The 26,249-nt window shown below is 52.9% G+C and overlaps 1 protein-coding gene and 1 long non-coding RNA gene across 6 annotated transcripts in view; both read right to left on the bottom strand.

The window, feature by feature from the left end:
* Positions 1 to 5,772: 5,772 nt before the first annotated feature.
* Positions 5,773 to 26,249, bottom strand: part of Wdr27 (WD repeat domain 27) — a 153,030-nt gene continuing 132,553 nt past the window's right edge. For 2 of the 5 annotated variants that reach the window (XM_048805769.1, XM_048805770.1), the window contains exons 26-27: positions 21,633 to 21,818; positions 5,774 to 6,557 (exon numbers count right to left, since the gene is read on the bottom strand). In XM_048805769.1, the coding sequence (XP_048661726.1) occupies positions 6,551 to 6,557; positions 21,633 to 21,818 (193 nt within the window). In that variant the 3' untranslated portion in view covers positions 5,774 to 6,550. Of the gene's footprint in view, positions 6,558 to 21,525; positions 21,819 to 26,249 lie in introns of those variants that run through there. The other 3 variants (XM_048805771.1, XM_048805775.1, XM_048805778.1) reach the window with 2 other exon arrangements.
* On the bottom strand, positions 13,006 to 19,710 carry LOC125617589. The gene is made up of 2 exons (XR_007348611.1): positions 14,124 to 19,710; positions 13,006 to 14,055 (listed from the first exon to the last, which is right to left on the bottom strand). It is a non-coding gene; the product is annotated as an uncharacterized LOC125617589 (long non-coding RNA).

The raw sequence follows: 26,249 nt of genomic DNA, 5'->3' as shown, positions 1-26,249 counted from the left end.
ACGGTGCACCGTCCACTCGCCAGGTTCTGGGTCGTGCCACATCTGAGGAGCACGTGGTGCATCAGCGCTTGTCTTCCAGACGATCCGACTGGACAAGGCGTTGGGAGATGGGAGGAGATGGACGCCTTCACCAGGTAGCGAGAGGCCTGGACTCCCCTGCGTGCCACCAGCGGGTTCTGACAGTCTGCCCTGGGACGTCCGCCTCCAGCTCCAGCCTCACAGCTGCTCATGGCTGGCCTCTCCTCACCCAGACCTGGAGGACCCCCCTTTAGGCTCCCCGAGGCCAGTCGCCTCTGGCACCGAGGCCTTGGTGACTTGTGCTTGGCAGGCACAGAGAGCCAGGCTCCCTCTCTGTTGGGAACGGTCACCGCCCTCCAAGGGACAGTACGCCTCAGAGGGACAGGCCCCTCCTAAGAGGCAGCCACAGGGGAAGCCGAGGGCCAGGAATCGAGGCCCTGCTGGCTCTTGTAGCTCGTGGCCACAGGTAGGACGGCCACGGCACTGGCCCTCAGAGCCTCTCAGCAGCCGGTCTGCCCCCGTCTCCCTCTCCGCACCACGCTGCCTTCAGAGGCCAGTCCTTTACGGTTTGGGTCCAGAGTGTCCCCAGAGGCCAGGTGTGGAACCCAGAGGAGGTGGAGCCCAGGGGAAGGAGGAAGGTCACAGGGCACGCCCTTGTGGGGGCCACCGGGCCCGGCCCCCATGTCTCTCGCTTCCTGGCTGCATGAGGGCGGTGGCTCCACACCGCCCCTGGCCCATGTGCACCTGCCGAGGCCAAAGGCAAGGCAGGACCATCCAGGGGCGGGACCCTGTGGGCCTGGGCCAGCACTTACCACAACAGGGGTGTTCTGTCCCCAAACATGTCCGATTCCTCACAACCCCACAGGCCTCCCAAAGCCACCTCGGTCACCTTTCCACTGCTTTTCAGATCCTCTCGACCTCCAAATCACCGTCGTGAGTGAGCAGACACCGGGCCTGGGGACGTGAAGCCGGTCCAGAGCTGGCTTCTCTGCCAATCCGCCTACTTTTTGTGTGTATTTTTATCTCGGTCCATGGATAATACAGTTCAGGATACAAAGCATCACGATGGCGTTACGTGCCGCTGCCCACCTGAGCAGGACCCTGTTTGGCGTAGCGCCTCCTGGGATGGCAAGACCTTCCTTTGATGTAAAGCCACATTCCTCACGTGGCCTCGGGAGCAGGGATGACTTCCCCAGACAGCCGCGCAGCCGCTGCAGTCGCATCTTTTCTCAACGTCCCTGCAGCACTCCTCCAGATTGTCATCCACATCTTGAAGACAGGTATGTGTGTTTCTCTTCAATAGTGACTTTTGTCTAAGTCACATTGTCTTTCCCTTTTGAGAGAAATAGGATGAATGCAGAAAAGTGCAACTGTTTGATAAGGACCCCTGATATTTAAAGTAGAATAACGGCAGACTCCCGTTCAACCTGGTCTGGTGCCTAAACCTGGTAAATGCCACAGTAACATATAAAAGCAGAAATGCAGTGCCGACATTTAATAATCGTTTTAATTACCAAGGTCACTCACTTCCTGTGGAGTCTCCTGCAGAGCACACAGAGGACCCCTGAAAGAGTGGGATCAGCTCCTCGCGGTGTTAGTCAGGGGTCTCTAGGGGGACAGACCAACAGGAAGGGTATTATAAAAGGGGACTTATTAGGTTGGCTTATGCAACCAGAGGCTGGACACTCCTCAGTGGCCCTCTGCAGGCTGGACAGCTGGGAGAACCCGTAGCTGCACAGTCCAAGAGGCTGAGGCCCCAGAACAAGAGGGGGTCCCTGGTGCTGGCCCAAGACGGAGACCAGGGGTTCTGGAGAGTCCCTGGAGAAACGCCGCAGAGTCCGCTTTGGAAAAGTAAAGGAACCAGAGTCTGTCCTAGAGGACCACAGCAGCAACAAGAACCCGCTCCAGAGTTCCATCCGCGGCTGCCTCCTCGGTCTCCAACTCCTGTTCCATCCAAGCCTCAGGCTCTTGGACAGTGTGCCCACACCTAGGGAAGGTCCCCATTTCAGTTGGCCTCCCCTCATGCCAACACTCCTAGGCACACCCCCACTGAAAACCCGGAAGCCTGATCACCGGAGCCTCTCAATCCAATCAAGTCGACGATGACAGGGCTCCATGCGCCTGGCTACTTCTTGATAGGAGACACCTGTGGCCAAGTAGTAAGGAGATTCCTCAACGCACAATGAACAGGTCCTGTCCCTTCAACAAACAGCGCCCAGGAAACCTGAACAGCCCTGCACCTCACTGTGACCAAGGATTCCATGAAACGTCCCGCCAGACTACTCTGTGAAGTGCGTCACTGCTGCATGAGACTCAGGATGTAGCCCTTGCTGGTCATCTTACCCTGGCCGGCTGACTTTAGAGGTTAAAGCCACCAACCCTGGAGGTCACACCGTGGACAATGCAGTGTCACCACCACCCCCCCCCCGGCCTTGCTGCAGACCACACCTCTGACCTGTGGGTTGTGGTGATGACGGTGGCCTGGGCCACTTTGGCTGAAGACTTGGACTCTTCACGTGGACCTGCAGGCGTCCCTGGGGACTGGAGCAGGACGGAGAGACCTGGCCTCCGTCTTCACACTGTCTCCTGCGCTGCCCTGACCGGGGCCAGGTCTCCCTGGCTCTGAGGTAGCCATGTTGAGCATGGAGTCACGTTTGTCCGGAGCCACGGCAGGGGGGATGGCTTGACCTGGGCCTGCCTCGCGTCTCCTCCCCTCTGATGTGAAGACACCTGCTGGCCACCATGCCCAGAAACACTGGCCCATGGAGCAGTGAAGAGAGGCACTGAGCTCCTGAAAGACCTCCCCTGCCCCAGAAGGGACCCGAATGTCCTTCCCCTTTATGAGCCGCCCCCAGTGCTCCGAGCCTGAATCTGCAGCCGCTCACCCTGAGCTGGGAGGCTGACTCGGGGGCAGAGACCCCCTCTGCACTCCTAAGTTTGGGTCATGCAGGGGCTGGGGAGCAGCAGGGACCCTCCAGCTCACGGGAGCTCTCCCCACAGCTCAGCAGGCACAGCCTCTGCTGCAGGCAGACTGGGGCTGCTGGGGCTGCAGCACTACTCAAAGACAGGGCAGTGGACGGCCCAGAGCAGCGGCCAGCCCCTGAGGTCCCCTCCTGAACATGGACTCCTGGCAGAAGCAGTGTGGAGCCACTGTGCTGACTCAGGAGCCCACACGCTGCAGCAGCTGTCCAAGAACAGGTCACATCCGCCAGTCCTGCAGCAGCAGACCAAGAGGCAATGGCCACTGAGTGACGCTGGACTGGGTTAAGCTAAGCCTGCGTGCTACAGCTGAAAACCAGCAGAGCACAGGACTCACCACCAAAGCTCTGCGACATAACAAAGGGCACTCACAAGGAGGTGCAGGGGTCTCCTCACAAGGTGCAGGGCCCGGGCCTCTGGAAACAGGGGGAGGTGGGCAAAGAAAGCTCCCCCGAGTGCACAACCCCAGCAGGGGGCCTGGTGAAATCCCAGAGGGAGACCTATGAAAATCGATTGTTAAAGTGTTTAATGAGCTAAAAGAAGATCTTAGGAATGAACTAAAAGGACGAATGCAGAAGATGAAACAACACTCAATAAACAGAGACTCTGAACAGCAACCAATCAGATGGCCTAGATATGGAGACCCGATGACTCGGATAAAACTCCACATGGTGGCTGCCGTCGGTGGCTGGAGTGCCACACACGAGAGGCCCTGGGCTCCAAACTCAGCACCACCTAAAAATATATGAATAAAATAAAGATATTGTGTCCATCTACAACTTGAAGTTTTTTTAAAAAATCCATGTGGCGGTATCACTGACAGATTGAATCACACTGAAATCAGAACTTCAGGCCTAGAAGGCAGGCTATGCAGACTTGCACTTCTCAAAAGGAGGAGTACGAACGGCCCACAAATACATGACAAAAACACCCCACATCCTTAGCCATCAGGGAAATGCAGACCCAACAACACTGAGGTTTCAGCTCACTGCACTGAGAAGGGCGGTCATCAAGAATAAAAGTAGTAACAATTGCTGGTTGAACGGGGGCGAAAGGGACTCGCATGTTGCAGGTGGACTGCAAATTGGTATGGAGACTCCTCAAGGCTGAGGCGTGGAACCGCCACGGGACCCGGGCCGCTCCCGGGCATTCATCCTAAAGAACTTCAGCGCATCCTGCTGCCACATGGGCACCCGTGCTCCTGGCAGCCCATCCCACAACAGCCAGCCCTGGAGCTACCCGGGGGGCCGTCCACGGAGGAGTGGGTGAAGGAATGTGGTGCAGGGACACCACGGAGTTTCGCTCGACCGTGAGGAGGATGAAGCCTGGCATCTGCTGCTGAGGGAGTCCAGGTCGGAGCTTTCTCTGCTCTGCAGAAGAGCCCAGGGAAGTGAGGGCGGGGGAGCCTGCTAGGAAACGCTTCTCCCCCCTCTGCAGGTGACTGGGGTGTCACTCTGTCAATGGGCTGACTGAGACCAACCGCCTTCGGTCCAGCGACCAAACCCACTTTGTCAAGAGACACGGTGAGACGTGCTGGGTGGGCAGGTCTGCAAGCAGGTGCCGAGGCCACGCTCTCACAGACACCTGCTTCACAGCCGGCCACGTGCCCTTGCCTGCGCCCAGGCCTGCATGCTGGTCTCTGAGCGTCCTCTGGCTCCACTGGCCGGTGTGTGCGGGCTCCCAGGCCCCGGCAGGCTCTCCATCCTGTGGACGTTTCAACATTCATTAGTCACCGTGTGTTCGTCTTGCTTGACTGTTGTTTAAACAGGAGGGCAGAACTGGGAGCTGCCCACCGTGGCCAAGACGGCAACCCTCTCGGGGTGCTTTTAAGGGACCACTGATGGCTGTGGGGCTGGACAAGCCACTGATGGGAGGGAGAGCAGTGTCCAGCCAAGGCCGGCTGTGCTCTGTCTGGGAAGACCCTGCTCGATTCCCAAGCCACTCACCTTCACCTTTGGGGACGTCACTCAGGCCATGAGGGTCCCTTCCTGGGGAACTCCTTTTGGGCAGCTGGCTTTGCCTTCTCAGGCAACAGGACCTCCCACGGGAGGTCCTCCCCCTAACCTGACCATGTTGTTCTTTTACCTCTAGAAATCGTCCCTGCAGTGGGGACAGCGGCTTTTACGCTGATCTGTCGTTAGTCACATGGTTTTCTGTCAGAATGTTGAAGACGTTTTTACTTTTTAAAAATGGTTTTGGCTGGAGTGTGTTTTGCTCTAAGAGTTCTTCCGCTGACCTGACCACAGTCTCCCTCTCCACCCGGGAACACGCGTCTCTCCTCTGAGGCACCGGGCCCACGGGTTCCATCCTGCACACCTCGCACCCCTGCCTGCTGACCAGCCCGAACAGCTCCTGAGAGCCACCCCGACGCCCGGCCTCTTGGTGGCCAGGCCTGCGCCTCCTGTGTGCGGGACTCCCGAGCAGCGCCCCGCATCCAGACCTACCTCTGCCACCTGCTGGGAGCCATTAGCCAAGTAGGTATGACAATTTCCTTGCCAGCGTACCCCATGTTGCAGTGACATTGAATGTAGGTGACCTTGCAAAAGGACCAGGGCGGATTAGGGTGTTCCCGGTTTATGGTTTAAGATAATCGGGTTTAGGGCGTTCCCAGTTTAGGTTCCAGGTTTAAGGTTTAAGATTATTCCTGCTGGGAATAGGGCGTATCCTGCTGCCTGAGTTCCCCTTGAGTTCTCATGGGATTCAGACAGTATTTTTTGGGAGACAGAAGCCCAGTGGAGGGATTTTGGGCAGAGAACGTGGATTTCCCCAGAACGTGATTATAGACGGCTGGTGTGAGTTCGGGAATAAAGAGTTGCTGTTTGAATCTACAAGCTGTGTGGTGGCTCGTGATTTTGTGCCCAGCCAGACTGCGGCAGCCACCCAGCTGCTGCACCTCAGGACACTCTGGCTTATTAATAATAAGAAATATTTTCTGCAAATAACGTTCTACATTTTGAAGAAGAGCTAAACCATACTTTCCACCTGCACCTTAAATATTTCAACTCTAAAAATGCTTTATGTCTTTGTTTTCATTTAGACATTTGTGATAGGTGGCAGATAATACATTTTTTCCAATTTATTTTTCCTATTTATTTTTTCCATTTATCTTCCTACTTATTCATAAACAAGATAATTTGGGGTACAACACATTGCAAGGAAGTGAGTCTCCCTACGTACAGCACCCTGCCTGCGCCTGTGATCCCAACAACTCAGGAGGCTGAGGCAGGAGGATTGCAAGTTGGAGGCAAGTGACTTAGCGAGACCCAGTCCCTGAACAAAAGATAAAAGGGGCTGGCAAGGCAGCTCAGTGGTGAGCGCCCCTGGGTTCTGTCCCTGGCACCCCCAGTAAAAATGTGGTGGGCTCTGCCCTTTGGCATGAAGGCTAGCAGCTTCCCTCGGTGGCGAGAGAAGGGGAGGCAGACTCAGGACCCATCTCTCCGCTCCTCACTGACCCTGCACCCTGAGGACACTCACTGACGGGCCCGGGTGTCCTCCGCCCGACCTCCCACACTGGTCACCACCGGCTCTCCTCCCATCTGTGTGGACTTGCTTCTCAGCACCTGGAAGATAGGAAAGTACAGAGGAAGGAGAGAGGGGGCTAGCGGCACTTGAGAAGTCCAGCCCACGGGTCTCCCCGGCATTCGGAGACCATGTTATGAGCACTGTCACTCATGGCTCAGAACTCCACGGCTCAAAGCAACTAGCACCTCGTCCCCATTTCTGAAGGTGAAGAGCCCACGTGGAGTCGACTGCTTCCAGAGCGCGAGGCCCCTGGCTGTGGCCGGCTGCCGCGGGGTGCCGAGGGATCCACCTGGATAGGGGTGGCTGGTGTGCTCACGAGGCTCAGAGGAGGCTGTGGCTCGAGGCCTGGCCCCTGTGGACTGGCCGCCCTTCCACAGCACTACCCAGCGTGTGGAGCTGTGCGGCCTCATCAGGAAGGAGAGACAGCAAGACTGGGGGGCCATCCAGGAAGGCCCAGGACCGAGGTCCGCCTCACTGACCCTACCACTAGAAATGGCCGTCCCAAGCCGTGCCCCAGGGAACTGCAGGAGGTGGGCCACCCACACTCAAGGCAGAGATCTGAAGGCAGCCTCGGGTTTTCAGACACGACCGGCCAGAAGCAAACCCAGTCCTGCCAGGAAGGGAGAACCGAGGCTGGCTTTCCTCACCCCACCTCAGCAGCCTCCGTCTGCGGCTAGAGGCTGGCCTCGGGCACCTGCTGGCCCGGCAGCTTCTGCCTTCACTGAGGGACTCAGGAGGAGGGTGCGTGGAGGTGAGCCACACCCAGCGGGCAGACATGGCTTCAAAGTCTCCCCCTAGACTCTCCCTTCATCAGACCTGCTCTCCAGGGCGTGATTCGCACTGGGATCACCCGCAGAGACCATGTGCTTGTGTGCGAAGGGAACTGGAAGCAGGTAAGTTTTAAAGAGGTGAACGTTTCTACATTGTTCATATGGGACCATACGATAAAGGCATATTTGATTTGAAGACGAGGCCAAGACAGCCACTTGAGTGCCTGGAGTCGAGACTGGTCTGCCGTGGACTCAGGGCTTGGTTCAGCCAGAATGAACATGATAAAATCAAAGTATCATACAGCAGAGAAAGAAAAGGCCTTGGCAACTCCTAGTGACCACGTGGGCTCCTTATCAAAGCCCGGCCCGGAGCAACGAGGGTGGCCGCTGGTGGTTGAAGATGTCCAGGGAAGGCCCAGGACCGAGGGCCACCTGGGCCCTGCGTTCTCTACCCGACAGGGCAGGAAGAGGCCCACAGTGTGGTCCCCATTAGTATCCCCACCGACAGCAGGAGGGGCAGGTGCTGAGAGAGCCAAAAGCGCTTCCCAGGGCCCAGGGGTGACGAGAAAGCCAACCTGGAGCCAGGGTCTCTGCTCCAGAGCCCATGCCCCTGGAGGGCCGTGGCACGCACTGCGTCACCCACACCCACAGTCAGTATTTGTTGACTTAACAAACTCACAAAGTTTTGAATTAATGGCTGAACCTGCAGGAAAACAGATGCTCCCTGTTATTTTGCTTGGCCAACACAAAATCACATCGGTGCCATTTTAAGGGGAAAACTTGGAAAAGCCCGGTCACTCCTAGCGTGCCCAGAGAGACAGCACTCTGGGCAGGGCGTGAGGTCACCTATCACTGCTGAGACCGCTGTGCTGAAATACAGCCCCCACAAATCTGGGCTCTGAATGCTTTTCCACGTGGTCGGCTGCAGCCCTCTCTGCCCAGCACGTCTCCCTGGGTGGCTTTAAAGAGTTCACAAAGTGGAAGATAATCTGCTTCCTGGGACTGTGCGAGCCACAGAGAAGGAAGGGTCCTGCTTGTTTGGGGCTGTGCATTGCTAGGCGGTCTCGTGATCAGGTGAGTCTCAATGCCTATTTACTGATGTTTTAGGTAAAGTTTCCCCTCTTCACCAGAGTCACACGTCAGTGGAAGGAGGAAAGGCTTAGTTGATGCTTCTCCCTGTGGAGAAACGGCAGGACTGGACCCGGGGACTGCCGGGCCAGGTGTCAGTGGGCAGGGAGCTGGCTGTCCACCACGGGCCCCTGGCCGTCAGGGTCTGTGGCAGTCCCCCCAGCAGCTCCCAGCACAGCTGCAACTGGGCTCTAGCCTGGGGTTGGAGGCTTCTGACCAACGGCCTCCTAGAGCTTGGGCTGGAAATGAGTTTGCATCATGTTTCATCTCCTTCCCACCAAAACCCAGCTCATGGGACTCCTGAAGCTGCCTCCGAGTCCACGCCAGTGTGCTCTTCAATTTTCCTTTTGGCCATTCAAAGCACAGCTGTATTTTCCAGGGACACGCTTGGCCAAGCCCACTTGACAGGAAAGCTGGCCGGGTGACACGGGCCAGGCCTCCCGGCCCAGGCGGCCCTCTCCTTCCTGCTCCTGTGCTTGAGACCGCCCTGATTTCAGAGTCTGACTCGGAAGCAGTGCCCTGCAGTGGCGGAGGGCCAATGAGAGCGAGCGGAGAATCCTGGTGGACAGAGGGAGGCGGAGGGAAGTCCACAGAAGCCCTGCAGGAGAGCACGGCCAGCCCAGGTCCCCAGGGGCTCCCAGCCTGTGTCCAACAATGAACCACCAGAACTTAAAGACTCGTGTTTCCATCCCACTGGTTTATGACAGTCTGTAAAGGAATATTTAACACGTGTCCCAATTCCTTCTGGCAAGAGCCTTCAGGTCTGGGTCCACATGTGAGTGCGAGAAGCTGCAGGGAACATGGCGGGTGAGCAGGGGTCTGAGTGGGGGTCCCTGGCCAGGCCTGGCACCAAAGGGGGAGAGAATGGAGCAGGCTGGGAGGACCACGGGGCCTTGACCCAGCAGGCCACCCTCACGGGAGCCTGGAGTCAACTCTGCAGGTTCAGGGGATGAGGCAAGGCCGGGCGGCCACGCAACATGTGGCCGGAGGGGACGAGCGGATCTGGCTGGTTTGGTTTGGTTCGGTAGCTGAAATCTCTCTCGTGGAAACTCACAGAGACCATGATCTTGGATCCTCCCAGTCCCAGGCCCAGCACCTGGATCCCAGCAGGCTGCCTTCGCCTGCTTGGTTAACTGCCCAGCTGGCCCTGAAGGGCCAGGGCCCAGAGTCACAGCACCAGCTTGTCTTGTGTGCTTGTCCTCTATGACCTCGTGCTTTGCAGCAGGTGACATTCTCAGAAGCTCTGATCCAGCATGCTGTGGCCCATGCTGGGGTGCAGTGCTCCCTCCGAAGACTCTACTTCGAGGCTGAGGGGTGTCCAGCTTGCTGCTGATTGCAGGCTCTTCTCAATGAGGTTCCCACAAACACACCTGCACACGTGTGGTGGACACAGCTCACACCCCTCGAGCCAACACCCTCGGGCTGTGGGTCATTTCCCTGGATCGCATTGTGCTTCAGCTGCTCCGACCCTCATAGATGAGTGGCTGGGGCAGCCTCAAGATCCGTGCAGGGCCTGGTCCACAGCAGCAGCTGCTGGGACAAGATCCTCATGGCTGCTGCCACCGCCTAGGAAGACAGCCGTGTGCAGCAGCCCACAGATGGACCGGCCTGTGCACTGTGGCGGCCTGCACCCGCCTCAGGGGCAGCTGGTGCCGGTTCTTCCCTACACATCTGGACAAGCTCCGGGCACTGGCTTGCAACGTCCCCTTCCCTGAGGCCATGACTTTTCCTCTGAACACAGGTCCAGCTACACACCGCAAGACGTGACATTTTCCTTAACATTTTAATTTTAAAGGTGGACTCTATAGAACCCACTTCTGCTTTTGTATAAAATATTTCAGAATTTCCCAGTCGTCTTTCCTCTTTTCAATTTTGAGTGATTTCTCCATGGTCAGAGAACATACTCCAAGTAGTTTCAGTTCTTTGAAGTTGGTCAATATTTGCTTTATTTCTCCAAGTGAACTACTGACGAATACTTCATGTGCATATAAGAAGAACCAGGATCTGAAGTTGCTAGGAATGGAATTCTACAGGTACCAATTAGAATGAGTTTGTTATAAAAATTGTTCAAGTCAGATGCCAAGTAAGTGAACTCTTCACTGTGATTGAGGACTGTTAATTACTCTGCTGATTTCTGATTATTTTTGCAGCCTATGTTCAGTTTTTTCTTGCATTTGAACCTGGTAATTTTCACCTTTAAGTCGTAGTGTTAATTCTCATGCTGTGATAAAATAATTTTATTATCATATTCATTTTCCCCATTATTTACTTCTTTTGAATTGCTCGAGTGGTTTTAGTTATTCAGTTCACCTGCACTGGCCTGATGGTTCCCTATATGGCGATTCCTCAGGTAGCTGCTTCAGACATTGGAAGAGACGTCCTTAGTTACTCGGCCACATTCCGGACAATACAGAATCCTGTGGTAAATTGACTCCCTTGACTACCCACCATGTAATCACCTACAATATCTTAATTCTCTACATATGAACGTCTCAGTTATACCTTCTGTAGCCATGAGTGGTGATTTAGCATCAACACCGAGGCCACGTTCTGAAGGTCCACTTTCTCCCTCCAGGCCTGCTTCCTTTCCCCTGGAGAACATCGTGTGTGTCCTTTACTGTAGCTGGTGACAACAATCAACATGGATTCTTACGAGGACATTCTCACTAGGTTTGAGCCTGGATTGGCAGTCATTTTCTTCAGCACTTCAAAGATGCGTGTTAGCTTTTCATTGCTCTGACAAAATAAATGAGAAAAAACGTAAAGCAGGAAAGGTGGATTTGGGTTCCTGGTTTCAGGGTCTGCTGGCTCTTGACTCCTGGCTTGTGATGGGCAGAGCATCATGGCAGAGGGTTTGGTGGAACACATCTGCTCAACCCCTGGTGACCAGGAGGCAGGGGCAAGCAGGGAAGGGCTGGGGCATGTCCACTCCTGCATGTCCACCACCCTCCTGGAGAACTTCACTTGAGGCCACAGGTCTCACAGCACTCTGCTCCTGTGACCTGTCCTTTGCCCCCCCTTCCTGCTGGCCACACCCCACTACTGGCCCACCTGCTGGCTCAAACTCCAGCTACTCGGACTTCTGATTCTCGGGTCTCACGTAAGTAATTTTGTGCATCTCACTTCTTTGATCAGAGTCTCTATAGTTTTGATACTGATTGAACTCATTTTGAAGTCGCTCAGCTCACTCGTGATTTGGCTTCTCTGCGGTCTTGTTGCTTGGGTCCTGTTTGGGGCATTAGGAATGAACAGTATCCGTGCTCTGGCTGTTGTCCTCTTTGGCCAAAAAGGATCTCACTTCTTGTGAACACAGGCAGGTCGCCCTGAAACGGCCTTACCTCCTAGCTCAGAGGCTACGTGGGACCAGACCAGTCCTACCCTGGACACAGTCCTTCCGAAATCTGCACCAAGTTCTGCTGCACACTAAATCCTGCCTCCTTCTGAGGCTCTCAGCTCGACATCCACCTCCAGAGCGCCATGGGCCTCTCATGCCTGTAGCTACTCCACGCCCTCAGTTCCTGGAAAATCTAGTTCTTAAACATGCCTAATACAAAGAAAACGTACAAATCAAACTTTATTCAGCTAATCGAGCAAACAAGTCTAGAAACCACGAAGGAGAAATGTATGTTTAGGAAAGAGGCGGAAAGTGCGAGGACTTAGAAATGAAGCTGGGAAGTGCAGCACGTGGGTCCAGGACACATGGCTGCATCACACCCTCACCATAGCTGCCGCTTCCCGCGGGTCCCTGCAGACCGGAGGTGGCCCCAGAGGGCAGGGCAGCCATCCCATAGCTCCCTATCGAGTGTGACCTGTTCCCACATGAACACATCCAGGGTTCCTCCCCAGGGACACTGGCCCTGAGGACCCCAGGGACCCTCGGCTTGAGTCTCACCACATGCCCTGGGGACCCCAGGAACACCCAACTTGAGTCTCACCACTCGCCTGGGGACCAGCCTGTTCTCAGGCACCACCCTGTTCTCAGGCCGCTGGGCAGCTGCAGGCTCTGCTGCTCCACAGGATGATTCTGCTCCTGGAGGCTGGGAACCCGCCCGTGGAACCTGCCTGGCCCCAGGAGGAGTCCTGAGGGCCCAGCAGTCACAGAGCACTCCTCGCCCGCTCAGCACCCAGCTCTGAGGGGGGGCGGGCGCTCACTCCACATGTGACCACTGTGCTCACACAGGGTGCCACACATGTGCTCCACAGCTGTGCCACGTTCTCACAGGCAGGTTCTCGTGCCGCGTGCTCTCTTACACATGTGGCCTGGTGCCCATGTGCTCACGCTGTGTTCTTGCACATGCATGTTCTTGTGAGACTCCATGTGTGTTCTCTCACACCGTGTGATCTTGCCCATGGGTGTTCTCACATGTGTGACTCCATGTGAGTTCTCTCACGCTGTTATTTTTAATATTGATTTTTACTTGTAGTTGTCGATACATTTATTTTATTTATTTATTTTTATGTGGTGCTGACGATCGAACCCAGGGCCTTGCACGTGCTAGCTGAGTGCTCTACCACTGAGCCCCAGCCCCAGCCCCACACTGTATTTTTGTACACAGGTGTTCTCATATGTGTGACTCTGCGTGTGTCCTCTCACGCTGTGTGTTCTTGCACGTGGGTGTTCTCGTATGTGTGACTCCATGTGTGTCCTCTCACGCTGTGTGTTCTTGCACGTGGGTGTTCTCGTATGTGTGACTCCATGTGTGTCCTCTCACACTGTGTGTTCTTGCACGTGAATGTTCTCTTATGTGTGACTCCATGTGTGTCCTCCCACGCTGTGTGTTGTTGCACGTGGGTGTTCTCGTATGTGTGACTCCATGTGTGTCCTCTCACGCTATGTTCTTGCACGTGGGTGTTCTCGTATGCGTGACTCCATGTGTTCTCTCGTACTGTGTGTTCTTGCACGTGAATGTTCTCGTATGTGTGACTCCATGTGTGTCCTCCCACGCTGTGTTCTTGCACGTGGGTGTTCTCGTATGCGGGACTCCATGTGTGTCCTCACGCTGTGTGTTCTCATGTGCCTGTGTGTGTGTTCTCATGCATGCTGTCACTCAGGTGGACACACAAGCTGTGCGTCACAGCAGAAACCCTGACCTAGGCTTGGATGACAACGGCTTGATTCTGGGAGGCTGAACGAGGTCAGGGGGCCAGAGCCACAAGGTCCTGGACGTCACACCATGTCAGACCTCTGTCTCTGTGGCCAGGACTTCTGCAGGAGGACTTGCAGGCTGGTGAGCTGAGGCTCCTCCTCACACAGCACCAGGAGACAGCAGTGCCTGGACTCAGCACACCAGGCCGTGTGCCCAGCGTGCCCAAACACTCTCTGCCTAGCACCAGGGAGGGGATGCTTATGTTGAGGGTGGATGATTTTATTCTGAAACAAATACTTCCAGGGGTTGGGTAAAACCATTCCTGCAGGACCTGCCAAACCTTCAGTGCTTCAAACCCCAGGGGCTGGGTCAAACCAGTCCCAGAGGACCTGCCCAAACCTTATAGTTCACACCCGGGATCACACCCCCTGTGCCCTTCCCCTGACAGTTCACACCTGGGTTCATGCCCCTGTGCCCTCCCGCTGACAGTTCACACCTGGATTCATACCCCTGTGCCCTTCCCCTGACAGTTCACACCTGGGCTCATACCTCTGTGCCCTTCCCCTGACAGTTCACACCTGAGCTCATGCCCCTGCGCCCTTCCCCTGACAGTTCACACCTGTGCCCTCCCCCTGACAGTTCACACCTGGGCTCATGCCCCTGTGCCCTCCCCCTGACAGTTCACACCTGGGCTCATGCCCCTGTGCCCTCCCTCTGACAGTTCACACCTGGGCTCATACCCCTGCGCCCTCCCTCTGACAGTTCACACCTGGGCTCATGCCCCTGCGCCCTCCCCCTGACAGTTCACACCTGGGATCACACCCCTTGTGCCCTTCCCCTGACAGTTCACACCTGGGATCACACCCCTTGTGCCCTCCCTCTGACAGTTCACACCTGAGCTCATACCCGTGCCCTTCCCCTGACAGTTCATACCTGGGCTCATGCCCCTGCGCCCTCCCTCTGACAGTTCACACCTGGGCTCATCACCCTGTGCCCTCCACCTGACGGTTCACACCTGGGCTCATCACCCTGTGCCCACTTTGCAGGGCTGCACCCCTGGGCCCTTGCTGTTCCCCAAGTGCATGGTGCACACGGATTCTGCCGTGGACCTGTCTGAGCCAGCCCATCTCCTGCATTTCTCTGCTCTCTGCAACAGGTTGCTCCTGTCTTTGCTGCCTGCTGTTCCAGCCTGTGAGTCAACATGTGACCTGCTCTCCAGCAACAGGCACATGCCGGTTCTGGCTTTGGCAGTGGCGAGTGAAGCTGTCAGGGATGTCCTCCAGAAGTTGGGGACGTTGCGCTCCTCTCTTAGCAGGTAGCACTACCAGACGCATGGCTAGAAGTGCATCTGTCTTCTCAGAACCGCAAATTCAGGCTGCACACCCACTCCGGGCAGCCTGGGCAGCTGCATTGAACGTCCTCTTGGCTACCCTTGGTTCTGCTGATATTTTTTCACTACCTTCCAGCGAGGGTGCTGCAGGTGCTTGTGGTTTTAATTTGCATTTTCCAGCAGGGATGTGTGTGCAGCCTTCTCGCCTGGCTTGGTGTTGGCGAGTCCCCCTGGGAAGGCCCGCTCTCACACTCCGCCATTTGAGTTGTCTCTTCTTTCTGCTATGTTGACTCTAGTCTTTTACCTTGACTTTCAAAGAAAAAAATGCTTTTTTTCTCCATTCGTAGAGTAGACAGTCAATTTAGTTAATGCAAAATTCAAGGGTTAGTCTAGTTTCCTTCAGCATGACCACCCGTACCACGTGGATTCATCCCATGACTCCACCATCCACCATCTCCACTGTGGAAGACACAGCAGCCCAGGCTCCAGGGAGGCCTCAGTCCCCTCCTCCCCTCTGCTGTGCACTTAAGCTGTGGAGTCCCCTTACAGATGGCATAAGCTCAGCCCTGTGGCTTTCCGGCCAGCAAAGTTTCCTGTGTTGGGGGAAAGGCTGAAGTTTTCCTGGTGTGGTGTGGTTATAAATTGGGAATGCCACCCTTCATGCATAATAGAGGTGCTGAATGTTTCTCTCCAGACCATTTTATAAGAAAGCAGAACAAGAGATCAGAGAGGAGGAAGAGGGACGGTGGCCTCTGGGTGTAGGTCAGACCTACTCAGGACTGCCGCTCACTCTCCTGACCCATGAGTCCTCTCAGCACCAGCCCTTAAATGACCTCCTCCAGAGCACAGGGACCCTGCCATGGAGAGCAGTGATTTGAATCATGGTCATTCTGACTCCTGTGGCTGCATTGTGCTGGGAGCTGCCTGTGCGAAGGTGCAGGTCAAGATGGTCCAGCTGCTGTGGTACGCCGGCCCAGGGAGGTTATGTACAAAGGCACACAGCAGTCACCAGTCGGAACCTTGAGCTCAGACACCAACTCCCAGGGACAGAGGGTTCTGAGCGTAAGAAGACGACCCTCATTTCCCACTGGTCCTGCAGACCGCCTGCTTTGCTAAAACTTCCCCACAAGTAACCTTTTCATGATGCAACTTATGCAATATACGTGCTGAGCTGTTCTGGGTCAGTCAAACTCCATCCGAGCTTGGCTGCCCACTCGCCCCACCTTCTTCTCTGTGTGTCTGTCTGTCTTTTCCTAATCCCCCATCACCCTCTGTCTTCTTTCTGGATTCACGGCCATGGCTGAGAGCAGAGACGAGAGAGCCGCGGCACCCGGGCTACCTGGCTGGGAGTCTCCTGAGGTCTGGGATACCACATGGATCATGAGCAGCCTCCCTGCGCCCTCGTGCAGGTGAAGCCTGGGGAGCCCTGGAGGAATGCAGTGCTTATAGCAAGAGTACGAATGCAGCACCATGCGACTTCAGAGAACCAAGGCCAGGCAGGCAGCTGGCCAGAGGCAGCTGGCCACAGGCAGTCTGGGAGGGTCCTCCCTCCCTGGCCTCCTGGAGTTGTCCCGTGGCTACCTGGGGGGGCGTCTCACTGGGACCCAGGCCCAGGCATGCTGCACCTCTCTACGAGTGTCCTCTGCTCCCTTGTCTGTCCTGAGCACATTCCAGAGAGTGGCCGTCTTCCACACAAGTTGAGTTCCTCATCAGTAACTTCACACTCAGAGCCTGTCCTTGCTCCTGGCCAGGATGGGTCCCCTCCTCCATGCTCCTGCCACACTCACCCAGTTCTGCCTGGCATCTTGGCCTTCATCTTATACCAAAAAAAAAAAAGGCATGAATGTTATCGTTCGTTTCTTAAATGCTGAGTTGAAATCTCAAACTAGTGCACAGAACTAGTTTGACCAGGGAAGCAGATGACCAGGGAGGCGGCCGGGTCCGGCTAGAAGCAAGCTGAAGCCTACCCACAACACACACTGAGGTGAGCTGGTCCCAACAGGGTCTGAGACCAACTTCTTGTCAGGAAGAAGAAAGGAAGAACAGAAAGGGAGAGAGAGGAGGCCTGGGGTGGCAGTTTATGGTCTCTTCCCGTCTTGAAGAATATATTCAGATGAGCCCTGTGACACTGCCACTGCTGGGGGTCAAACACAGGTGGACACTGGCCATCTTAGATGGTCCAACCTAACATCCACAGGTTTAGCTGCGCATATCTGAGGGGGCTTCCAGGGAGCCTCACGCACGCTGGCTGTGCCCAGGACCCAGAGCAGCACCTGCCAACACTTGGCCTGGCTCTCCCCAGCTGCCAGTCAAGGCTCAGTGGGGACGGACCCCTCCCCACAACATGTAAGGCACCCTTCTCCTCAGGCCTGGGGTTCTCTAAGCAGAGAATGAGCCTCTGGATCTGCCAAGAGCCTCTAAACGGAATGTCAAAAATGAACAGCAAATGCTACTCCAGAGGTCCAGACCACCCTCTGTGAGGGCTCACCAGGCCTGGGGCCACAGTCACCTTCTTGCTTTGATGTCTGGGATACACAGACAAACCCCATGACATGAACACAGAACCTGAGTCATTTTGTCATTCAAATACCAAAAGGCATCTCAGTGCATCACTTAGAGACGGAGCCAGACGGAGCCATGTCTCGTCCTCTCCTCCACAGCCAGCTCTCACCCTGGAGGGCCAGCAAGGACATCGAGGTGGACAGCGCCTGACCATGGCCTCCCCACTGTCCCGCATCTGCTAGCCCTCCTTCTGCAGGTGGAGGACACGAAGCAGACGCTGGAGGATGTGGAATGAGGCAGCTCCTCAGTGTCAAGATCTGCACCTTCCCAGGCCCCTGGGCAGCAGGGAGGGTGAACCTGGGTGGACACCCAGCCATAGCTGAGCTTTCCCCATGGCCCCAGCAGCCTCTGTCCTGGTGGAGCAGGGTCACAGGGCCCCTTCCCTTAGGCCCTGGGAAGACCAGTTCCCTTTGCCCTGGTCTGGCTTGCAGATATTGTGCCAGAAATGATGCTGGACTCCTGTCCCTGTGTCCCAGTAGCACAGAGTTCGCCACCCATCAGGACCAGGGTGACAACAGTGAAGCCCAGCAGAGTACAGGGTCACTGTGAAGTGGGTAGAGGTGAAGCCAAGTCCTCATGACATGCCATCTTCTTACTCTCCCCGACCAAGGCATCCGCAGGACCACACGGGTCCCAAGATGTCTGGCTGCTGCATGGGGCTGGTGGAGTCAGCACCAGGGAGGCAGAGACAGGCCCGGCAGCTGCCCCCACTCCGCCCCGCCGTGGGTGCAGAGGGCAGAGCTGTGCTGGGCTCCACAGGCTCGCCTCAGCGCTACCCTCTTTTCCCTTCATAAAGCTAAGGGAATAATTTTTTACATATTATCTTCTTTGACATATTATTCAGCTATTAATTAAATAAATAAAACTTGCTGTGCCTGGACTCCTGGCTCACCTGGAGGACTCATGCACAAAGACCAAAGCAACCTGTGGATGAACATTTATCCTGAAGCCACTCATGGAAGGGGCACATCCAAAACCACAAAGACGCGCGCCATTGGTGGGAAAGCAAACTGGCAGAGCCCTTCAGGTCACAGCGTGAAGGCCTCTCAAGGGCTGGGATAGAACTGCCCCTTCTCCAGCAACCCACTGGTCCAGAGCCTGGAAGAGCATCCACACCCAGTTCACTGCAGCCAGGAGGGCGCACCGGTGGCCTCAGTGGCTGGAGCGTGAATGGGACGTGCAATTTCACATAGTGGGGTGCTGCTCCGCAGGAAAGGGAAGGAGAGCCTGCAGCTGCCGCCCCTGGATGCCCTGGGCCCCGCCCCGAGCCCGTGGAAGAAGTACAGCATGGCTGACTCATTTGCTTGAGGTCCCTGAGGCCCAGGGAAAGGAGGCCACCTGAGTGGGCCTCGGCTTGCCACCTGGAGAGCCAAGCACCCCTCCAGGTGGGGTGCTGAGGGTTGTGCAGGGGCCTGACTGTGCCTGAGACCGCAGACGGCTGGGTTAAAAATGCAAATGCCAGGTCGCACGTGTCTCACGGCAACTTAAAATACAGTGCATGTGAATTTAAGGGATGTACTAAAATTAAAAACATTAAACACGGTCTACGCCTGCATGCCCTGAGCTGCCTCATTTGCCACAAAGGCACCTCAGGTTTAGGACACACGAATGTGTGACTGGTCGGGGGGCAGGCAAGCACTGGATGTTCTGCAGCACTGCTAGGAGGAGCACACAGTGTGTGCGCCCCGTGCAGCTCCAGCCAGGAGCCCAGACGTGCCTGACCTCGGCAGGCGGAGTGACAGCCTGCCATGTCACCAGGACATGCAGAGGCCAGCAGGCAGGGCTGCAGCGGGATGACCCCTCCCTGGTTGCCAGCATGGCCAGGTCTTGCCAATCAGGGCACTTGCCCTCAGAGCCCTCCTGTGGCAGGAGTCACGCTGCTGGGTCCTCTGGAACCCAGAGTGGCCTGCAAGCTCCCAAGTCTCCTAGGACCCTGAAGGATGTGGTTCTGCAGTCTGGACTCTGGTGCACAGAGTGGGTCCCAGGACAGATATGCGGAACTCGACAGTCATCGACCCAGAATGAGAGGCCACGGTAGGTCTGGGTGAGCCACGGCAACCCAAGACAGCCAGGGCACACTAATCAGCAGGCCAGAACTGGTGAGGACTGGCCACTGCAGCTTATCAACTCTCAGAAGAGAATGCTCATGCACCCATTCCATAATCCATGACCCAGGTAGAGGTAGATATGAACAAGGACACAAGTATGGACATGCACAGACTTATAGACATGGCCATAAACAGACACATACACACAGCTAGACAGAGACAGAGAGATATAGACAGACACATAGACATAGACAGATACACGGACAGATACATACATATAGACATATATAAAGAGACATAGATATAGACATAGACAGAGATATAGATAGATACATAGACATAGACACAGACAGACATAAACAGATACATAGACATAGACATATATACAGAGATATAGACGTAGACATAGGTATAGACAGATAGATAGACATAGATATATAGACATAGACTTAGATATATAGATATAGACATAGACAGATACATAGACATATAGACATAGACATAGATATATAGACATAGACATAGAGACATAGACATAGATAGTCAGATACATAGACATAGATATAGACAGATATATAGACTTAGATATAAACAGATACATAGACATAGCTATATAGACATAGACATAGAGACACAGACATAGAGACATAGACATAGATACAGTCAGATACATAGACATAGATATAGACAGATATATAGACATAGACATAGATACAGACAGATACATAGACATAGATATAAAGACATAGACATAGATATATAGACATAAACAGATACATAGAGACATAGACATAGACATAGATACAGACAGATACATAGACATAGATATATAGACATAGACATAGATATAGACATAAACAGATACATAGACATAGACATATATACAGAGATATAGACATAGACATAGATATAGATATATAGACATAGATATATAGACAGACATAGATATAGATATATAGACATAGACATAGACATATACATAGACATAGATATATAGACATAGACATAGATATATAGACATAGACATAGATATATAGACACAGACAGTCAGATACATAGACATAGATATAAACAGATATATAGACTTAGATATAAACAGATACATAGACATAGCTATATAGACATAGATATAGAGACATAGACATAGAGACATAGACATAGATACAGTCAGATACATAGACATAGATATAGACAGATATGTAGACATAGATACAGACAGATACACAGACATAGATATAAAGACATAGACATAGATATATAGACACAAACAGATACATAGAGACATAGACATAGATATAGACATAGACATAGATACAGACAGATACATAGACATAGATATAGACATAAACAGATACATAGAGACATAGACATAGATACAGACAGATGCATAGACAGACAGACATAGGCATAGATATAGACATAGACAGATATATAGACATAGATATATAGACATAGACATAGGCATAGATATAGACAGAGACATAGACATAGACAAACACATACATAGACACAGACACAGATAGAGACGTAGATATAGACAAAGACATAGGAAGAGACAGATAAGACAGATATAGACATAGACTTATAGACAGACACAGATATAGTCAGACACGGATATAGACACAGACAGACGTAGATAAAATCAGAGAGAAAGACACAGACACAGATATGCACATAGACATACAGATACAGACAGACACAGACATAGATTACAGACACAGACACAGATATGCACATAGACATACAGATACAGACAGACACAGACATAGATTACAGACACAGATATACACATAGACATACAGATACAGACATAGATTACAGACACAGACAGACACAGATATGCACATAGACATACAGATACAGACAGACACAGACATAGATTACAGACACAGACACAGACACAGACACAGATATGCACATAGACATACAGATACAGACAGACACAGACACAGATATGCACATAGACATACAGATATGGACAGACACAGACATAGATATGCACATAGACATCCAGATCCGGACAAAGAAAGACAGAGACATAGACAGCTCTCCCCTCCCCCACAGTCCAGTCGTGAAGCAAGTGCTGGGCCATCCTTTATTGAGTGCTGCTTCACCTTCCCCAGCTCTGTGCAGCAACACAGGGTGAGTCCCATTTCCTGGTGAGGGGCTGAGGAGCAGGGAGACTCACCAAGCTGAGAGCAGCCCCCAGGGAAGAGGGGTCTGTGGAAGGCAGAACCTAACCACGGAAACCTCCCTGTGCTGGCCCAGAGGGATTGCAGGGACGTCTTGCTCTCCTCTCACATCCAGGAACCACCCGGCACAGTCACTGAGCCACAAAGAGCTGCAGTTTCCCGTCCACGGTGGCGGTGGCAAGCTGTAAAGGAAAACAAAGCCCCATCCTTCATTAATGGATACGCCTGTCAGAAGAGAGAGCCCACAGGTGCACAGGTGCCGCCCTCAGCCTGACCAGTCCAGGCTAGGTTGCGCTGCTGCCTCAGTGTGGCCGAGAGCCCTGTCAGAGCTCATCGTCTGTGTGTAACAAGAGATCTTAACCTACACATTGTCATAGCTGAGTGGCCACCAGTGACAGGAGAGGGGAGATGGCCACAGGAGGCACCAGGACTCGGGGTCCCACCTGTTCCACTCTGGAGGAAGCGTCCTCTCCAGTCTACTGGGGCTTACAACTCCCAGGGAAGGCTGGGGCTGCAAATGGCAGTTAGTTCTTGTCAGTGTCTGGCCTCAGCACGGAGCAGCTACCTGCCTCACCCAGCCCCACGCTACACATCCCAGGAGCATCAGCACAGAGCTGGCAGGGGAAAGCACCCTGTCCTCCCCCTTGGATGGCAGAGTGGTGACCGCTGTCAGGCTCCCCTCATCATGGAGAGCCTGGGAACAGGGAGTCAGAGTGAGTGCCTTTGCTCCAGCTCATTTTTGTCGTCATCCAATTTGGAAGCCACATGCTGAAGAATAAGATTCAAAAGCAACTGCGTAATCAGAGAAATCGGAAGGGGCCTGTGACGCTGAAGAAGGGCTCAAAGGAACTGGGGAGACCCTGCGCCTGCTGGGCAGCGGGAGAACTTAACTTCCAGAGTTAACATATTATACCTTCAGAAGCCCAGCAAAACCAGAGTGCATACAAAGCAGCAGGAAAACACAGGCCATACAAGGAAAAGGAAAAAGTAAATTGACAGAAACTGCTCTGAAGACCCTGAGGGTGGATCTACAACATTACAACTTGAACACAGCCATCTTAGAGAGGCTTACAGAATCAAAGGAAGCTGGGGTAATGTTTGTAAATTATGTATTAAAGAAATTCAAACAGCAGCAAAGAGAGAGCACAAACCTGAATCCAAGCCGCCGCAGTCTGGCTGGGCAAAATAACCGGGGGGTGACAAGCAACTTGTGAAGATTGAAACAGCAGGAGCCGCTTTATTACGGGACAGCAGAGGTGTATATACCTAACTAATTACACACAGCTTGACTTGATGAACATCATCTAGATACAGCAGTCAGTTATCAAGGAATCCTCAATCTTAATGGCTCGCTGGCGTTGCTTCACAAACCACTCCTCCTGGCGCCATCGTGACTTGGTTGTGGCCCTCGACACCAAGCAGGCGCCCTGCAGCTGGGGACGCGTGCAACCAAGTGAGATGGACTTTAGGGAGCTGAGACAGAGCCAAGCAGCAGAAGGCAGCGGCAAACCAAGACAAGGCAGAGAGACGCCAAGTCTGGGGGACACAATGCACCTGAGCAGAGACGCACAGCCGGGGGCAGCCTCAAGCAGGCACAGACACACTGCTGGGCCTCAGGAGGGGAGAGAAGGAGCAGACAGAACATTTGGACGACGGCTGAAAACGCCCCAGATTTGATGAAGCCAGAATGTGAGCATCACGGAAGCTCCAAGACTCCACCTAAGGTGAACACAAGCCACCCACACCGAGACACACGGGGACCAGACTCCCCAAAGCCCTGACAGACTCCTGGAACAACAAAGGAACAGTGACTCGACACTCAAGGTCCTCGGGGAGACATCAGAGCTCCCCTCAGAGAGCAGGGCTTGGTGTGCTCGAGGGGCGAAGAGGAAAACGTCCACCAGGAACCCTGTACCAGCAGAGGCGCACTTCAACAGTCAGGGGTGGAGGGAGGGAGAAGGTGCAGCAGACAGTGGGGGAGACGGCGAGCAGAGGAGAGTGTCCCGTGTCACCACCATGCTCACCCACAGAACAGGCCGCGGTGTGCTCCCTGCTAGTATGATGACATGAAAATGGATTCTGACGTCACAGGTGACTCACAGGTAACCAGAAAGAACCACTAGAAAATAAAGTAAGAGGGAAGGCAAGACCTTCCCAGATAAACCGGAGCTGAAGGAGTTCATCAGCACTAGACCAGTCCCCAAGAAGTGCTCGGAGGTCCTGTGGGACGTGGAAGGACACCAGGCAGCAGCTCAGAGCCAGGGGAACACGGGACATGGACAAAGGCAGGGGCAGTCATAGAGCCATGACACTGTGACAGGACTTCATGACTCCTCTGTGTGACCTGCACGATTTGAAATAGAAATATATGTTTAAATAATCATCAGTGTAAAAGCTGGTATCATTGTGATTCTGGTTTACAACTCCATATTTTTCTGTTATATAAAGGACCAATGCTTTTAAAAGAATTAATAATTTGTGTTTTGGAGAACAAAATATATAAAGATGTGATTTTGTGACTTCAACAACTGAAAAGGGGTGGAGACAAGATGTAAAGAAGCAGAGTGTCGCACATCACCGAAGTCAATCTGGTATAAACTCAAATTAGAGTGTTATGACCTTAAAAGGTTAAATGTAATCCCCATGGGAACCCCAAAAATAGCTGTAGAATATACACAAAAGGAAATGAGAAATAAATTGAAACATTTTACTAAAAAATAAACTAAAAATAAGACAATGCAGAAAATAAAAGAAAATAACTATAAGACATTCAGGAAACAAATAGAAAAGCCACAGAAATAAGTCCTTCCTTATCTATAATTACTTTAAATATAAGTGTATTAAACTTTCCAAAGAAAAGTCAGACTGGCCAAATGAATTAGAAACACACATGATCCCACTACATTCTGTATACAAAAACTCATTTTAGATCCAAAGATACACGTGAGTTGAAGCTGAAAGAATGAAAATATTCAGTGCAAATAATAATCAAAAGAGGGCAGGTATATCAATACAGAAGAAGTAGACTTTAAATCCAAAGCTTACTAGACACAGAAAGTACACTGTGTATCTAAAATGATTCAAGGAAGCAAGAAGCTATAATGACTACGAGCATTTACACCCTAATAGACTATCAAACACATGAAGGAGACACTGACAGAACTAAAAGAAGACATAGTATTAAAATCATAGCTGGAGATTTCGAGACTGTCCTCTCAAAAATGAACAGGATAACCAGAGAGCGACTGGAAGTGTGAAGAGGACTTCCTGGACGGAGTAGCCACCTGGGCTGGACAGGCCTCTGCAGAGCCCCCCACCAGCAGCAGCGCACTCTGCCCCACGGCCCCGGGAAATTCTCTAGGAGAGAGCACAGGTTCAGCCAGGAGCAAGGTTTCCATATTTTGAAAAAAAGATAGAAATATTAAAAAGTAACTTTTCTGACCTCATTGGATGAAATAAGGAAGTCAACAATAAAAGTGAAACTTGAAAGCTCACAAAATTGTGAAAATTATTCTTATGTAACCAATGGATCAAAGAAGAAATGACAAGATGAATTAGAAAACAGTGAAATATGATTAAAAATGATAATGCATGAGATAATACAGACTCCAGAAAAAGAGGAAATCTGCAGCTGTGAATGCTTATACAACTAACATGTTAGATCGACAACTAACAAATAAGAACAAACTAAACCCATGGCGATCAGAAGAAAGAAAACTTTTAAAAGATTAAAGTAAATGAAGAAAATGAAAACACAAAAACAATAGGGAAAATATCAGTGAGACCAAAATTTAGTTCTTTGAATGTATCGACAGAATTGGAAAATCTTCAGCTAAGTTGGCTAAGAAAAATAAAGGAGATTCAAATTATTTATGATTATTTACAGACGTAAAAGTGGGTGACCACTGACATTACAGAAATGAATGCTGATAAAAGTCCCTGTGAACAGTTTTACAACAGCCTATTTGGGACAGTTTCTCAGAAACATAAAGACCAAGTGCAATGGACAGAATGTTAATATGCCTATAACTAGTAAGAATGAATGAGTAGCCACCCCACACTGGCCTGAGTGGACCCAGGCTCACAGGAGGCCCAGGTCCATCCCACCACCAGCAGTCACCTGCCAGAGCCCAGCCTCCAGCACAGGACCACCTCTTCTGACCAGCAGACTCCTGCGGGAGGTCAGGCCCAGACCAGATCTGCCCTCACCAACTTGAGCGGGACCCAGGTCGAGGGTAGTTCCAAGTTTGCTCCCCACCAACCTGGTGTGGGAGGCTCGCAGACACAGCCTTCCCTGCACGGCCTCATGCGGTCCTTCCCCAGTTCAGGCACAGGAGGGAGGAGGGCAGAGAGACGGACCTGTCTCCTCCTCTTCAGGTTGACAGTCTGGCTAGAAGCTCGGCCTTGTAACCTCACTTCACCTGATTGCTTCCTAAGAGCTCCTTGTGCCAAACTCGACCAGAGGCCGGGGCTTCAGCAGGCGGACGTGCTGTGTCCAGCCCACAGCCTGGGCAGGGGCCGTGATTCCCAGCTCAACATCAGCAGCAGCAAAGAGGAGGTCTGCTCCGTGCCCTGGGAGCACTCAAAACCCATTCCCTGCCCGGGGCCCAAAG

This window comes from Marmota marmota, unplaced genomic scaffold (genome assembly GCF_001458135.2).
Source record: "Marmota marmota marmota unplaced genomic scaffold, marMar, whole genome shotgun sequence".
Lineage (NCBI taxonomy): Eukaryota > Metazoa > Chordata > Mammalia > Rodentia > Sciuridae > Marmota > Marmota marmota.
This window is presented reverse-complemented; position numbering and strand designations above follow the sequence as displayed.